This window comes from Biomphalaria glabrata, chromosome 10 (assembly GCF_947242115.1).
Source record: "Biomphalaria glabrata chromosome 10, xgBioGlab47.1, whole genome shotgun sequence".
NCBI classification, from domain to species: domain Eukaryota; kingdom Metazoa; phylum Mollusca; class Gastropoda; family Planorbidae; genus Biomphalaria; species Biomphalaria glabrata.
The window spans coordinates 19,896,741-19,914,635 of record NC_074720.1 but is presented as its reverse complement, the minus strand read 5'-3'; the positions used below and the strand labels follow the sequence as shown (position 1 = coordinate 19,914,635).

The window sequence follows — 17,895 nt, the reverse complement described above, 5'->3', positions numbered from 1 at the left end:
TTATAGGGGCGTTTGTAAGTAGGTCAATCTACCCAATGAAACCTTATTACCCCACACCGCGCCAGAATGGTTTCGATGGGGCTTTGTTTATAGGGATGGCTACGCTTATAGCACTTTCAGTGTGTAATTTGCTTTTTATATTGAAAAGGGGGTTTTATATAGTAAATTTTGGAGGGGATTTTAAAATCAAAATCTTCCTTAGCTATGCTCTTGGAATTTGGGGATTGTCGTTTGCATTATTTTTTGTTTGTTTAGTTTTATAGAAGAGGGGAATTTAACTGCAAAACCCCCTGGTATGGGTTTTGAACTCAAAACCCCCTTGGCTGCGCTGGGGCAAGTGATGATTTAGTATTAAAATCTCACCTAAAATAAACAAAATCAAAGCAAAAAATCAGTCACAAAATATTTTATTTCGGGAGGGGGGGTGAACCCCAACCCCCCTTCTGGCAACGTCCATGTCCTTTCACTTTTTTGGTAGATTCTATATACATTAAAATTCAGAGTCCCATTTCATAAAAGCACAGATGTTAAAGGTCATGGTACCAATCAATCGGAGAAAAATTGAGGGCCCTAACATATAGGTAGGTAAAGATACATTTCCTCAATCTTTTTTTAAGGGGGAGGGGGGTAGCGGATTTTTTTACTTTTTGTGCCAACATTTCGGCTAGCCGGATGGAACCGCGATCCGTATTTTGGGCATCATGAATGTTTAGACAAGGTCTTACCTAGTCCACTAAGTTACCAGATTGAGAAGCGCTGTTATAAAAAAAAAAAAAATCCTGTCGCGAAGGGAAGTCACTGTAAACAAATGTAATAGAATAAATCATCTCCCTTGCTATTAACGTCTAAATAAAGTGGTCTCCAACGAAAGTTCCAGCAATTGATTCTGTCAATTTATTGTCAGTAGCTCAAGTTTAGCAGCAACGTGTTCATACCTTTACCAGGCTATAATCAAGCATCTGTAGTAGCAATGGCATCTACTGAACCTGAAACCATGGAAACCGAACCTGTAAAAGAGCAACCTGTAGGCATTGGTAATGACTTGACCGAAAACAAAGACGGAGGTGTCTTAAAAGAAATTTTACGAGAAGGCGAAGGGGACGATAAACCATCCAAAGGAGATAAAGTATCCGTGCATTACGTTGGTACATTACTGGACGGGACAAAGTTTGATTCGAGTAGAGACAGAGGAGAACTGTTTACATTTAATTTAGGGAAAGGTAAGCTATGCCTGACTCTAGATAATTATTATGATAATAGAATCTAGATATTAAGATATTTTTAATTTTAGTAATATATAGATAATTAATATATATAAATTATATAGATCTAGATCTATTATTAATAGTATTATAATATAATATATATAGTAGATTCTTATATAAGGCACACCGTATTGGGGAACTAGGTCAAATTTTTATTTTATTTTTTTTATTTGGTGACGGATTAACTTACAAAAAAAAACTGAAAGTAGCTGTGTTTCTTTGAATTACCACTCATAGTCAAGATTTTATTTTAAAATAAATTAGGTCACTTCATACTTCATGCTCCTATACTAGACTAAACACAGTTTTTGTGCTTTCTCCTTTAGCGCACATTGAGCACCGTTAAGAAACACCACTTTTTTATTGCTAATAAATTATAGATATATCTGTGTTAATTTAAAATTATTTAGATTGTATTAAAAGAAGTAGATTCACTTCTGCAATATGTATTTATAGCATATTGCCTCTCTCTCTCACTCTCTCTCTCGTTTATAGTTTAAATTTATTTATATATTGCTAATATGCCTACCTATATAATCTATGTATAGAAACAGACAGAAATAAATCTATATAAATTATAGATCTATAAATTAATTATTATAATTTAATAAACATGATATTTTTAATTAGGCTACATGTATTCTCGGTCTTTCTTTTAATTCCCATTCAAGGACCCTCTTCTTTTCATAATTTGGATGTTCGTTTTGTTACACCTTAACATCCCCTCCCTCCCATAGATGCTTTTCTTTGTTTTTTCATGACTCTCTCCCCCTTCCCTCCACTGCCTGTATGATAGGTTGTGACACTACACGCTTAGTGTATACCTCTCCTCACCACTAGCACTCGCCTGGCGTGATCACCTGCAGTGGGCATGGTCTCTGGCTTCAAATTAGCAGCTGCACTTTTTCTTTCATTCATAAATTATATATTCTAGATATCTCGATCTAGGTCACGTTTATTCATTGAAAAAATCATAGATTTAGTAATCCCAATAATTAGTTCTTATTACGATTTTGCCTTGTGCACTATAGGAAAATGTGTAAAATTCATTATTATCGTTGAAACACCTCCTTTTTTAATTTTATTTAACAGCTAACAGTATGAATGTGATTGGAATGTGTTTCTAAAGATGTTTGGAAGCTTATTTTGATATATCCACCAGCCTACGATCAAACAGGCTAATAATATAGACTTCATCCCTTATATGGGTATGAATTGCCGGGGGAGGTTAAAACAATAGCTTTACATACTTGGTTACAGAGAATCTAAAAAACTGCCATCTGCTTTGGAAAAGCGGAACAAAAATACAGGAACTTATCTGAAATTGGACACATGCACTGTTTTTAGCTCCAAACATAAAAACAAATTAATTATAAACAAAAAAAGCGATGTGTTTCTTAAAGGAGAATTCGATGAGCTGTGCCTTATATAAGAAGCTACTATATAATATATTTAGTCAATTTAGTGTAGACAGCCTTATAACTAATCTTTTTAGCCCGCCTTAGCCTTAGGCTAGGCTAGACAAGAGCATGGCTTTAAACTACTAGGTCTATAAACTATAACTTGTATTGTATAAATTTAAGGCTAAACTTGAAATTAATAATTCTATACTATTAAGTTAGCAATTCAAAGTTGTATGTACTAGATCTATACCTTATATGATTCTAATGATTTTCTTTAAAATTTCAAGGTATGTGTATATAAATCATAATAAATGAGAAAACATTCTCAATTTATTGGCCACATTGCAAAGAAGATCATCATTAAATCTTTATTGGACTGGTTAAAACATGTTTCATTATTGTAAAATTAAGTTAGGCTACATATATTCTATTAATGAAAGTGTTGTGAATGATGTCAAAGGAAAAAACTTGACATAGACTACGCCACTAGAGAACTAGGCTTACAGCAAGAAAGAGAAACAAACTTAACACCACTTACATCACAGGCTTACAATAGTACACTAAAACATTTCTTAGCATACATGGACAAGTTTTAATTAATCAATAGACCTAACTAAACATTTGTGCACCATTTTATTGTAGGCTCTATTATCCTTTCACCAAAGTAAAAGCCATCTACACGGCTCTCCCCAATTAAAAGGTTAAACCATTTTTAATTCATGCAAAACACAATAACCATAAACAGACATCGGCAAATTTTTATTTTTTTTCCATTGAGAACTAACAGAACATATAAAAGCAATTTTTGGGTATATATTTCCATCTCGCCATTACATAAATCTTTCCAAAATGAGTACTGGTCAATATTAAATTTCCTTGAAAAATCAACAGAGTGAGGCTCGGTCAATAGGTACTAGTCATGATAATAATAGCAATAGGTTTAGAGTAGATCTAGTCACTGACAGGCTACTATTCAGGCTCAGGCATAGTCCTACTAAGGCCTAGATTTAGATTCTATAGATCTAAACTAGAGTAAAATAAAGTGTATTGGGTGAGTGGGTATTGTGTATTGGGTGAATGTTACTTACCTTGATCATTTTTTAAATTCATAAAATTTATTTTAAAAAAAATCAATTTTAAAAAAGGTTGAACGACCTGAATTTTAACTTAAGGGAGCCCTTGAGTTTAAATTCAGATCATTCAACCCTTTTTTTTTTTTTTCATGTATTTAAAAAGCTATCACAGTAACATTCACCCAATATATCCCCTTCTTTCACCCACACCCCTAGCTGGTCTAGACAAGTGATAGTATCATAGTGTATTGAGTAAGCTAAAGGCATAAAATTGTGCTTCAACAAAAACAATAGGTAAAAATCCCAAAGATTTTTTATTGTTGTCAAGAACTATTACAAATTTAATTATATAACTATCCAAATTAATTGATACAACTACACATAATATTTAAGCTTTGTTGTTGTTTTTTTATAATTTTTTTTATTTTCTTGTTTTCATTATACGTTAAAACATTATAAAATTATATTCTCAACTGTAAAAATGTGTTGGGACATTGCTTTAAAATAGACGCTTAATAAGCAAGATTTATTTAGAAGTATTGTTGCTGGCACAGATAGATTCTCAAAACTAGGTGTAATAAATTAAAGTTAAATAAGTCAAGGTCTGGCCACTTTCAATGAACACTGGTAAATTAGACTCGTGGTGCATTGTGGCTGAATGTAGATCAGTGGTCTTCAACGGGGGCGATATCGCCCCCTAGGGGGCGTTTTCGAGATTTTGGGGGGCACTGAGAGCCAAAGGGGCGGTAGGGGGGCGCTGGGCACAAAATGGGGCGGTAAGGGGGCGCTGGGCATAAAGGCGGAAAGAAGAAACTTAAGGTGCTCTGAAACAAAACAAATTTAAAAATTCTTCAACATTAAGAAGTATAGTTAACTTGTTTCTAATTTAAGAACAGAAACAGCGTTAGAAATTGAGTTCGGGAATCCCATTTTCTATTTTTAAATTCTTACTCTTTTGCTATGATCGGAGAGTATCTATTGTCCTTGAATCTTTCGCGTTTGATAAACAAACTAGGTAATACGCCTTTTAGATTATAGTTTATTTTATCTACATATGTTAATATATTGATATGTAAAAGTTAATTGCAAAAAACATTAAAGGTAACATTTAATAGAATAATTTAACTTTTTAAAAACAAAAAACATTTATAAAATGTTGTTACGAAAACTCACTGGTATGTCATGTAATATTTCCTTGAGATTTAGTGAATTGCCACTAGAAAAATAATAAGTTCTACTTTGATGGCATTTTCAGATGAGGTTATGAAACCAAGTCGGCATCACGAACATATAGCGATATCCAAAAATAAGTTAAGAATATTCATGAACAATTATAAAAATCTACAATTAAAACAATATTAAAAACAAAAAACGGTAAAGCAGGATATGTTTTAATGGCTTTTTAAAAAAATGTGTAATTTTTAAAAAAATTTGTATGATATTGTTGAAAAATTGATTAAAACTAAATTTATTTTAAAACATATGTAACACAAGAAGACTTTTTTCTGTTAGAATTGAAATATTATTTCAAAATTGTCTAGTTATGTAGCTTATGAGGACATATAGGAAACCATCAGTGGTTGGACGCTACAATGACTTTATAGGTAATATAGAATAAAGAACAAATCTATTCACTATTCACATTGTGAGTTATGATACACAAAAAAGTTTAGCCCGCAATTTCATTTCTATTGGAATCTAATTATAAAACTGTAAATAAAATACAAACCCATGCCGAAAATAAGCGCATCTTTCAACAGTTTTGTGAAACAAATGATGAAAAAGGTGTTAGACTCTTGTTGTAAAATGATGTTCGCTGGATTTCGAAAGGGGTTTATTAATTGTTATGGCTCGTTTTTTTAAGCTCTTAAATAATTTTCTTTTTTTTTTTTTGAGAAACGGGAAGATTCAACGTTTGGCGATGACTTAAAGCAGGCTAAAAAATTGTTTTACATGGTAGGCATCTCACACAAATGAATGAAACCAACCTCTGACTGCTAGGAAAGAAATGGACTTTCATTGATTATATCATTTTTCTTTTATCGAGATATTACATCTATTTTAAAGAGTTTTACAATCTCACATAATTTGTTTGTTAACAAATGAATTACTGCCCAAGGACACCGATATCTATGCAATTCCCATAACAATGCTCTATGAAGAAATTAAGATTCGCTTCTAAAATTTAGAAAAAAAATATATAAATGACAATTATTAAACATCTGTTACTGACTGTAACAACACTTGTGCCAGATGTAACAACATGCACGATGTTACGATGTGTTGTTATGCCGGGGATTTTACTTGAATTCAATAGTTGCAAAAAATGACGATCTAGAATTACAATTAACGATTCTTTGATAAAACAAAACTCTGGAACTTTATTTAAATACAACGTAAGTACAGTTATGTACAATTTACAAATCAATGAATATGGAACATATTACAAAGGCTTTTCAAACAGAGCTCCTAGAAACGTGACTAGCTACAAGAACATTATTTTATCGACTGACTTTACTTTCTTACTACCGCCAATTCTCTGGCGCTAACTCTTTTCAAAAATGTCTTTGTTTAAATTCCAATCAACCAATAGATTTTAAACATACTAATTACGTCCCTTGGGTAAATCCTGACTTGAATGTCAAGTGTCTAAATTTGAGGATTAAATCCCGAGACTCATGTCGAGGGCTTATATTTCTTTACAAATGTGAAATGTACAAACAATTCTATAATGTAATCTGTGACATATTACCCCCCTCTCCATTTAGCATTTGTATGGTAATAGAAATGCTCATATGTATACATAAAATACCATACATGAAACTATAGAAAAATGGTTGAGGTAACATATGACAAAATAAAGTCAACTTGGAGATAACAACAATAATAAAAAATGTAAATGCAGTGAATAAAATTATTGATGACTTTGAATACCTGTCTCACTATTCAAGTGGTTATGAAAATGAGACAATGCTTGTCATGAACAATATCAAAAGTTGTACAAAGCATAATACTTGGATAAATTAAATCTTGAATTGAATGAGTTACTTCCCTTCATGGTGCTTCATGATAATATTAAAATATGACATTATAACTCATTTGGTTAGTACCAATGTGAAAATGTGTACATGGAAAAATATATTGCATATGAAAAACTGACATAGAAAAAATAATTGTGATAGTACATGACAATCTTCTGAGAAAATAATATTCAATGTGACCAATCTTCTAAATAATAATACTCAATGTGAAATAAATCTCAACATGTGTGAAGCAATGAAAAATTCCAATTGTCTGTCATGTATCTGTACTATTATAATAGGATATATGCAATAATATTCGACCTGAAATAAAATGCACATGATTTAAAATTAAGATGTCTGATGCATGTCATATGCAAAGATTCTGGAACATAATAAACAAAGTATCTTGAATGAGTGACTTTCCTCAGTGGGTTGTTTGGTGCTAAAATAAATACAACATCTGATATAGAACTCCTGTGGAAAAAATGAGTAGATAAATTAATTAAGTACAACTGAATACCGTTCTTCCTTGACGAGTATGAATGATAGTGGATCAAGTGACACTAAATATGCTATAGTACATATGTAGAGTAGAAATGTAAAGTTCGGAACCCTTCTGAATTGCCGACATGGATGTGCATGTGCGTTTTCTAAACTTGAAGAAAAGGTCTTTCAGTTTATGAAGCTGTTGTCTCCATGTCATAATGATCTCACAGATAATGTCTGATTGAACCGCGTTTGAGTTTGGTGAAAATAAGAACTGTCCGAAACCAAAACTCAATTTTCTGGTTGATGAACTTTGACGCTGTTGAACAATGGTATCAGAATGCCTTGCGTTATAATGTTCAATAGAGCAATGACTGAACATGTCTGAGTTCAATCGATCCATAAAGCAATGTTGAAGAAGTTCATTTGTTCCATTCTGAAGAAAAGTTGTCCTTTGAGTGGACGGAGGATGAAACTTGGTCTTGTCAATGTTATTGCTTTCTGAGTTTCTTTCAAATTGCAGTACTGGAAATGTCTCAGAAACACTGGTAAAGAAATCTGCATGGTCTGGAAACACTTTAGTGTCCTTCACTTGCTGTAGTGCTATGTCATCCAGAGTGATGACCTTGGGAATGTCAAATTGATTTGATGATATATCATCCAAAGTGATGACCTTTGGAATGTCAGTTTGATTTGATGCTGGTAATGAAACATCTATCTCAGGAATGAGTGTTGATGATGTTTCTTCTTCCTCAGGAATAGTTGCTAAGCTTGTAAAATTATCAATTTCTGCTTTGATGTCTTCATTATCTGTTTCATGGTAATGTTCAAACATATGAACATGAAATACTTTGGTAACCTTGTTGACATTGATTTCATAAAGCCGGTTGGAAATCTTTCTGATGATGTGGAAAGGACCTTGCCATTTGTAAAACAGTTTGTTACTGAAATCTGGTAACAGTAATTTGACTTTATCTCCTTGATCAAACTGTCTTGATTTCATGTGTTCATGTAATATTCTTTGACTTCCAATGTTCATGGTTGTAATGGCTTCTTGAGTTGACTCACATTCTTTCAAATGAGGAATACTTGTATGAGTGGTAGAGTCAAGTTGAAAAGTTTTTCTTTTGTCTGGTATAGCCAAAGTTGATTGAATATAAGTATCTGCTTCTGTTTCTGGTTCATGAGACTTGTCTTGATTGTAGCAGAAATGTTCAATGCATATCATAGTATTTGATGCAGATGTAGTCTTATTCAAGTCTTGATGTATGAAGTCATCATCAGTGGTTAGGGATGGGAAAGTACTTGGTAGGGACGGGCTTGTATTGTCAGGTAGGGATGGACATGTAGTGGGTAGGGATGGACATGTAGTAGGCAGTGATGTCCCTGTAGATTTACTTGAGTCATGATGCATAGATTCATTGTTGTCAATTCTGGTTTTGTAGTCTTCTTTGTTCTTTGTTTTAGTTATGTTGCTTTTCTTTTGAGTTTGTTTCTTCTCACAATAATCATGTTGACAATGCGAACAATTATTAATGTATTTCTTGACTTCTTTGGTCAAGCTAGGCCAATAATATTCTTTGGCAATTCTCTTCTTAGTACTTGTTACACTCATATGTTTGGTGTCATAAAATTCATGCTTTGCTTTGATTATTTGTTGTCTGTACTTCTTTGGTACATATATTTGTTCAATGACATTGTACTTGTGGAAAGTATACTTCTTGAGAAATCCATCTTCGAGATATGCTGTACGCTTTCTTAATTGAGCTTTCTGGTATATTCTTGTTAATGTTGCATCATTCTTTTGTTCAGCTTTGAATTCGGTATTTTTCAATTCTAATAATTCTCGTTTTAATTCTTCTTGCCGTCTTTTGTCATCTTCTCTGTCTATCTCAGCTAATTTATTATCAAACCATCTTTCTCTTTCATGTGAAGGAATATTGAGTTTTTCTGCTAAAGCTATGGCTTCACCTATTATGTCTGTTGTTGAAGTCATGTTACAATGTTCTTTTGCTTGATATTCTCTTTGTTTTTCTGCTTCTTGCCTTTGTTTTTCAGATTCTTGCTCTTGATATTCTTTTTCTTCTTGTCTCTCTGCCCACTGGTCTGGCTTTGGGATTTGCTTTTCTTTGGCTAATTCTATCAATTCGAAGAGTCGTTGTGTTCTGGAACTGGAGGCCATATTTATTTTTTTTGTTAGTTTCTTGTATTGGAGCAAAATGTTCAATATCTGGATTTTGGCTTTATCTCAGATATAATAATAATATAATGAAAAAGTTCTTGAAGCCTCAATTTGCTAATAAATTCTTGACAGTAGACTTGTAGTTACTGGAGTCGTATGATTGATATATAGATCTATTGAGCCGATGTACTTTTTACTGGTTTAACAGTTGGTTAAATCTGGTCTTCTGTTTACTTTGTGCTGCACAAATGATTATTTACTGGTCTTCTTTATAACGCCAGTTATTTGATTTACTGGTCTTCTTTATAACGCCAGTTATTTGATTTACTGGTCTTTTTTATAATGCCAGTTATTTGCTTTACTGGTCTTTTATATTGCCAGTTATTTGCTTTACTGGTCTTTTATATTGCCAGTTATTATGTATATTGGTCTTATTCCTTTTGCCAATTACATATAATAAGATTTCGTGAGTTAGACGTAGATCTAACTCTAACGAAAATCTTTATAAAAGAATTATCGATAACCAACTGACCTGTTAAACACAGAAATTCTGTCCTCCGTTAAATAAGAATGAAGTTCCTTTGAAGAGTTTTGAAATTTGTCCTAGATCTTGAATAAATTTCGTTAAAAGTTGTCCATGAACTTTAATTGGTCGGAGAGTGCCAATGTAACAACACTTGTGCCAGATGTAACAACATGCACGATGTTACGATGTGTTGTTATGCCGGGGATTTTACTTGAATTCAATAGTTGCAAAAAATGACGATCTAGAATTACAATTAACGATTCTTTGATAAAACAAAACTCTGGAACTTTATTTAAATACAACGTAAGTACAGTTATGTACAATTTACAAATCAATGAATATGGAACATATTACAAAGGCTTTTCAAACAGAGCTCCTAGAAACGTGACTAGCTACAAGAACATTATTTTATCGACTGACTTTACTTTCTTACTACCGCCAATTCTCTGGCGCTAACTCTTTTCAAAAATGTCTTTGTTTAAATTCCAATCAACCAATAGATTTTAAACATACTAATTACGTCCCTTGGGTAAATCCTGACTTGAATGTCAAGTGTCTAAATTTGAGGATTAAATCCCGAGACTCATGTCGAGGGCTTATATTTCTTTACAAATGTGAAATGTACAAACAATTCTATAATGTAATCTGTGACACTGACGTTCAAATTGAGTTGCATGAAAAAATAGATTTACAAAACTATGTCTTCAGTAAAAAGAATGTAAACATAGGAGGTACACAGGGGCGTAGCTAGGGTGGGGGTAAGGGAAAATTGAAAATCCCCCAGGCCCCCATTTAAGGGAGGGGCCCAAATTAGTGCTTTTTTAATTAATTAAATTAAATATTACGCAAAATGCAGCGGACCCAAACGATGTCAAGCCCCCTGGACCCCAAACGATGGAAATTCCTAGCTACGTCCCTGGAGGCACAACAGAGATGTGGCTGCATTTAAATGTTTCAGTAAAATTCCAAAACTGTGGTCGAAATTGGAATTATGTTTTAGCTTTTCAGTAAACATGGTTAACCTAGATTTAGTGCATAACAAAGTTAATGAATAAGCAAAGAAATAGACAGGATGTAGCGACAAGAGGAGACCTTCGCCTTGCTTTGGCTAAATTAAAGCTGGAAATTTCTAATATTGTCAGACCGCAGGGGACACAATGTTTCCATTAGCTTAATTTCATTTTGTAGTGAATTCTGCAATAATAATATTTATATTAAAATATAAAACTAAATTTACAATTAAACCTAAAAACAGTAGGCCCTAATATTCAAAAATTTAAACGAAGACTTTTCTTAGGATTTGAAAGAAAGTCTTTACAATTAATTTTTGTGTGTAATCACTGCAAATTATTTGACAAAATTTTTGCATAATGGTAATATTGGCTGTTATTGCCTTTAATTCCGAAGATCCACTGTTTCACATAACTACGCAAACCCAACTGCGACCTACATATTTTCCCGAATTTATGCAGACAAAGCCGTTGTATGCTGGCTTTTCTTATCAAATGTTTGTCCCGCAGTTTTTGTAAGAATGCTGCCAGTTACTTTCCTCTATGCCAGTGAGAGCCTGAATGCCTGAATAAATCTTTATAGCGCTCACGGGGTAGGGGGGCACCTATGTAACTCAGTCCTCCTTAAAGCTCGTCAGACATAGGCCAAGGAGTTCACAACAATCGCCTTTGGCATGCGGTCGTCTCCCAAGCGGGATAAGTGTTATTGACAGCATACAAATTAATAGATAGATGATATTTTGTTCAAATTTGCCTTCTCACGCTTCTTTATAACTGTTTTTCTTAGAGGGGGGGCGCTGGCGGATTTTTTTAAAGAAAAAATTCGAAAAGGGGGCGGTAGGCCAAAAAAGGTTGAAGACCCCTGATGTAGATTTATCTATGTATGCCTTCTTTTTGTATTCAAGTTTAACAATAAGTTGAGAAGCATAGACAGCTTAATTCTGTTACTGTTGTTTTTTTTTTGCCAGTTAGTGTGCCCATTGTTACTTTACTTGCACCAGTCGCTACTAGATATGATTGTCATAGTGGCTATCTATATCTTAATCTATATGATTGTCATAGTGGCTGTCTATATCTTATTCTAATATATCTAATTATTTATAGGCCTGGATGGTTGGCTGTTTAGAAATCTAGTAATGTATTTGTTCATAAATCAAATATGTGTCTTGAGATGTTTACCTGAAGAAATGTTAGTTAAGGTATCAATTCTAGAGACTTCTATTTTATTGTTTGTTTTTCTTTCAAATTAAAATTAGTTTGGATATAGATCAACATTATATGTTTCTAACTTACCATTTCTTTATAGGACAAGTAATCAAAGCATGGGACATCGGTGTTGCATCAATGAGAAAGGGAGAGTTGGCAAGGTTGACTTGTAAATCAGAGTATGCTTATGGTGAAACAGGATCACCCCCAACAATTCCTCCTAATTCAACATTGGTATTTGAGGTGGAACTGTTTTCATGGGAAGGTATGTTAAATTTAATTATTAGATTCTAATGCTAATAACAGTTAAATGTATAAAATCACATGTATAAATAAAATTAAGGAGTGAATATTCATAATGTTTTGTTTGTTGTTTTCAAAGCTCCATTTTTTTTTTTAAATTTTGGATGATTTACATTAAGTGATGTTGTTGTGTCATATATGTAGATTTAATTCTTACCTGTACTAATAGCAATCAAAGTTTGTTATTGACATGACCATAGACTAATTTGCCTCCATTTATGAAAATCCCCCATTGGTTAAAAATGTATTATATTGTTCAAAATACTTTTCTTAGCTGTCTTTTAATGTAACATTTGTTTTCTACATGTAATGTTTGATTCCTTCTTGAAATGATTGCCTGATTCTAAGATCTATTTAGTAGAACATATCTCTTACCTATTTTGTTATTTGAGCATCACTGTATGCTTGAAGAGACTTAGGCTCAATTTTTACAAAATAAATTTTTCTTCTAGATGTGACTATTCAAAGTGTCATTTGATTCCTTTTGTTCAAAACACCTCTCTTGCAAATTGCCATTAAGTTACATCTGTGTTCCAATCACTTGATATTTAAGAATATGTAAACTGCCTCATATGTGAAACATTTTTGTTAAATTATTATGCTGTTGCCAACTTTAATGAACAATTTTTTTTTCTTAAAGGTGAAGATGTTTCCCCAAATAAGGATAAAGGGATCATTCGATCCATACTACAGGAAGGTTCAAATTATAAAACACCAAGTGACTTTGCTAAAGTAACAAGTAAGTATTATTGTCATTAGTTGCAAATCTATATATGTATATTAAAAAGTAATTTTTTGTAGCACAGTAACCTGTTTACAATTTTCTGGAGCTGTATTTTTTTATTATTATTTTTTATATTTTATTGTGTTCTTGTCATTTAATCTCTTGGTCTATAAAAAAATATTTGTAATTAGCAAGAATTCAATTCCATTTCAAAAAATAATTTTTATATAAATGTAATATGAATGGTCTAGTGGGGTGGGACAGATCAGTAGAAATACTAAAACAGGAATCATTCCCTCATTTTTTTCTTTTAAGCATGCTGTCTCCTAGGTCTTTTTATCTAAATTTTAAATTGAAATATTGAGAATTAAGAACATGTCATAAATATCAAGAATCAGGATAACTGCTTATTATTTGATGAAATTAGTGGAAAGACTTTTTAGAACAGCATTACACAATTCATTATAAAAAAGGATCAAATGCCAGGAATTTTGTGTCTGTGATTCAAAGTTCGCTAATTAACTTTATTTTTTTTTCAAGTAAATTATTCAGTTCAACTGGATCAACAAGTCCTTGTTGAACCTACAACATCTACTTTTACACTTGGGGAATCTGAAGATCCCATAATTACTACTGGTCTAGAAGCTGCAATAAAAAAGATGAAGGAAAAAGAAAAGTCCAAGTTCATTGTCTCTCCAGCATATGCTTATGGCAAAGATGGTAACAAGGAACTTGGTGTACCACCTAATGCCACATTAACATATAATGTGGAACTTGTTTCTTTTGAAAAGGTAGATAGAGGACTATTTAGTTGAGGAAGTCTTTTTTGTTGTTGTTTTTTTTATTTAATAGTTAACATTTTATATTAAACATAATTTATCACTATTGAATTAATTTTAAAAAAAAATTTTTTATAATTATTATTTTTGATTTTTTTTTTTCATATGAATACAGGCAAAGAAATCATATGAAATGGAAACACCAGAAAAATTAGAGCAATCTGAAATTAGAAAGGCTAAAGGCACAGAGTTTTTTAAGGTGAATAGTTCATAAAGTTTCATTAATAGAATAAAACATATCAAATGTTGAACTTGGCACTATGACATAATTGGTAACTGCTTCATTGACTAGATTTATAAATGTATGTGCTAATATAATTTGGTTTGACCAAAGACCTGTATTATTATTCATGATTAATATGTTTTGTTGACAGAGACCTGACTGCATATAAAGATTATGTAAATGGTTATCTATATTGTTAGCTAGCTATACAGTGTGAGAATGGAAGTTTCTGTTTATAAGGACCTGGAATTTTGTCTCAAATTTCTAAAAGAGTAAATTGTTTTCCCATCATTTGATTCAAGTTATCAAGTTGATTAGTACCTTTCAACAAATCATCTAGTATGCTTAATCCAGTTTCGCCCTCTCTTCTAGATTTCTTTGCTAGATTTGGATTAGGTTAATGTTTCAGAAGGTGTATTGGGAATATTCATGTGAGGAAATAGTACAAAAAAATTACTTTCTTTTTCCCTAAAATATTTCTGGTTGCCCTTCAGGTTTCTGCTCCATATAAAGAACAACTGTCAAGTCTCAGTTGCGACTAAAGGAATCTTCAAGATGTCTTAGTGTTATTTAAGTTTGAAATATCTTTTTTTTTTTTTTTTTTTTTTTTTCAGAAAGGTCTTACTGATAAAGCAATATTGAATTACAATACAATTATCGAATATTTAGAAAGTGAAACCACATTAGAAGGTGAGGAGAAAGAGAAGAGAGATGCCCTAGTGCTAGCAGCCCACTTAAACTTAGCAGCTTGTGAATTACGGCTTGGGGAAGACACCAAAGTTATTGAGCATTGTAACAGTGCTTTGGATATCAGCAAAGACAATGCTAAGGCTTTTTTTAGGAGGGCACAGGTAAAGCATTGCATGCAAGAAATAACATGTATTTATTTTTTTTCAGACATCAGTATAGTTTTTTTTTATTTATCAAACGTTTTTATTTTTTTTTTTTATTTGTCACTATAATAAAAAAAAATCTCAAAATTAAAAAAAAAAAATTTTGTATTCATTCTTTAGGCTCACCAGAATCGCAGAGATTATGAATTGGCTGTTCAGGATTACCAAAAAGTGGTTGCTCTAGAGCCTGAGAATAAAGCTGCCAAGAATCAAATCATTGTGTGCAAGAAGAGAATCCAGGAGGAGCATCAGAAAGAAAAGCAGTTGTATGCTAACATGTTTAGTCAAATGACACAACAGAGTGCCAAGGTGGGCGGTACGTGAGGCTAGAACTCTTTTTATTTTTCTAGGGGAACCATATGAGGCTCTTCAATAAAAGCAATTAATACTTCAATCCAGATCATTCGAACTAAAAGTTCTGCTTAATTTGAATTTATTCATTGTCTGGGTTGTCATTTTGAAGCCAATTGTGACCTGTTTTCTATAATTTGAATTAAACTTAGAAAAAGTTTCAGTTGTTTACATTTTTTCATCCACCCATTAGAAACTAGCAGTCACCTATAATGTCCACCAATTCTTCAACATGCTGCTGTTGATAGATTTCTAACATTGCTGTCACATATAAATTTGAAATAGTCACGTATTAATTTAAAATATTAAATAATTTAAAATAAACCCAAGTCTAGGTTAAGGTCAACCTCGGAATTTCCTATGACATAAGCAGACACCTGCCTATCACTCGAATGACACATTTGACATTTGATAGAAAATAATTTGATTGGTTGTAGCAAATGATTTCATTGGTTAAGCCAAATGTCATACTAAAGGTCAAATAAACACGCTGGAGCGTCCTAAAGAAAAAGTTAGTTTGGACGTAAATCTGGAAGACATAAAACATATATTAGTTTTGAGTTAGAATTAGTAGAGATCAGTCTTGTATTTATATTAAATCTAGCAGTAAATTTGAACATTTTATTTTGATACAGTTTACTATTGTAAATACTGTATATTACAGTGTTTCCTAGTTTTTGAATTAAAATTCTGTATTAGATTTTAAAGGATCTTCACTTATTCAATCTCTAAGATAGTATTTAGATCTAGAGATATACATCTATAGAATCCCCGGCATGTCACAGTAACTTCTTGTAACATCTGACATCTCAAGAAAGAGTCCACAACTTTAGCACTCCTTAGCAACATCTATGAATTAGCACTATCTTCAACAAGAGCACCTATATCAACAAGAAGAAGACTTGTGATAATTGCATTGTGTGTATGCTGAATGTTGTACAGTTGCATTCAGGGTCCTCAGACTATTGCTACCACTTTCTTTCTTTGTGATGAAACTATGTTGTAATCACCTAACCTTACCACCACTTTCTTTCTTTGTGATGAAACTATGTTGTAATCACCTAACCTTACCACCACTTTCTTTCTTTGTGATGAAACTATGTTGTAATCACCTAACCTTACCACCACTTTCTTTCTTTGTGATGAAACTATGTTGTAATCACCTAACCTTACCACCACTTTCTGATTACTTGGAGGCACTATGGTTACTATCACTTGTAAACAAAATGGCATGTTAATGATATATGTATTTTTTTTGAGCACATCTCAAACTTAGGTCACAGAAATGTTTTTAGTTCATAGGAGAATTATGTAGGCAATTATTTCACTTTGTTGCTTTTTAATAATGACACATGACTCTTCATTTTGTTTCTATTCCCATTCCCACAGAGAACTGACAGCAGTGATGAAAGTGTATTTAAGGAAGGAATTGGCGAATGGAATAATGAAATGGCAGCAGGCATGATGCCCCTAGATCAGGAAGTGGCGGCTTTCGGTGAGACTATGCCCTTAGGTACAGACAACAACCATGGGAATATTCACTGACAATGACCTTGTAACTGTCAATGATCTGTTGATGTTCAGTTTGGAAAGAGAGGTTCCTTCAGTTTTCTTAGGCTCAGGCTCACATCTCCCCAAGTTTTTTCCAGTATCTTTAGTGACTTTCCTAAACAAAAAAAAAGAAATCTTATTGTGCCACCGGCTTTGCTGTTGTGCTACCAGCTTCTAGATTTGTTCTTGTGTACTGCTTGTTTAATATTGATTTAAAGTTGCTATCAAATGAATTTTATATTTGAGTTAAGTTTATGCCAACAAATTGAGTCTCAGGTAGTTGTACATACCATTAGGTCAGCCTTAGTTTCTATAGGCCATGCCAGATTCACATAGGACAAGTGTGGGACCAGAGCTGTCTTGTGAGGACTTACAGTTCATGCCTATCTGTCAGATTTTGGTTTTTATTGAATATTTGTTTTCATTATTTTCCTTTATATACTATACATTTTTGTTAATTGTTACCAATAACTTTTCTATTTTATTTCTAAAAGAAAAGCTTTTTGCTTGCATTTTATGTTGTTTCATATTTGTTTAACAAAAAAAAATCATCACAATAAGCACTGCCATATTTCCATCACCATTTTAAAAATACAATTTGTTCATTACATGAAAATCACTTTTGTTTGTTTGTTTTATGTATGTGATGTTTATAACAATGTCAATTAAACATAGCTAATGTTGTCTATTAAAAACAGATGACTTTTACATCATCTTCCTTATGCATTGCAAGGTCTAAAAGGGGTACACTTCTGAGAGTACCTTTTGGTCTGAGTACCATAACTTTATATACATCTATATTTTGCTCTTGAAATAAGATTTCACCTTGTAGCAGAA

General features: G+C 32.4%; 1 protein-coding gene across 2 annotated transcripts; it reads left to right on the top strand.

Annotated features, from left to right (window-relative positions):
• The first annotated feature begins 824 nt into the window (after positions 1 to 824).
• On the top strand, positions 825 to 17,674 carry LOC106054352 (peptidyl-prolyl cis-trans isomerase FKBP4-like). 2 transcript variants are annotated; one of them, XM_013210170.2, is made up of 8 exons: positions 825 to 1,220; positions 12,275 to 12,439; positions 13,118 to 13,216; positions 13,742 to 13,992; positions 14,156 to 14,239; positions 14,878 to 15,114; positions 15,277 to 15,465; positions 16,897 to 17,674. In XM_013210170.2, the coding sequence occupies exons 1-8, from the start codon at positions 971 to 973 to the stop codon at positions 17,050 to 17,052; spliced, it is 1,431 nt and encodes a 476-aa protein (XP_013065624.1). In that variant the 5' UTR covers positions 825 to 970; the 3' UTR covers positions 17,053 to 17,674. The 2 variants fall into 2 exon arrangements, with proteins under 2 accessions (XP_013065624.1, XP_013065625.1); XM_013210171.2 differs by having other exon boundaries at positions 15,277 to 15,472.
• Positions 17,675 to 17,895: the final 221 nt, after the last annotated feature.

Coding starts and splice junctions, on each gene's coding strand:
- LOC106054352 (XM_013210170.2), top strand. CDS start 971: ATGGCATCTACTGAACCTGAAACCATGGAAACCGAACCTGTAAAAGAG. Junction 12,440..13,117: donor GGAACTGTTTTCATGGGAAG/GTATGTTAAATT, acceptor TTTTTCTTAAAG/GTGAAGATGTTTCCCCAAAT. Junction 13,993..14,155: donor AACTTGTTTCTTTTGAAAAG/GTAGATAGAGGA, acceptor ATATGAATACAG/GCAAAGAAATCATATGAAAT.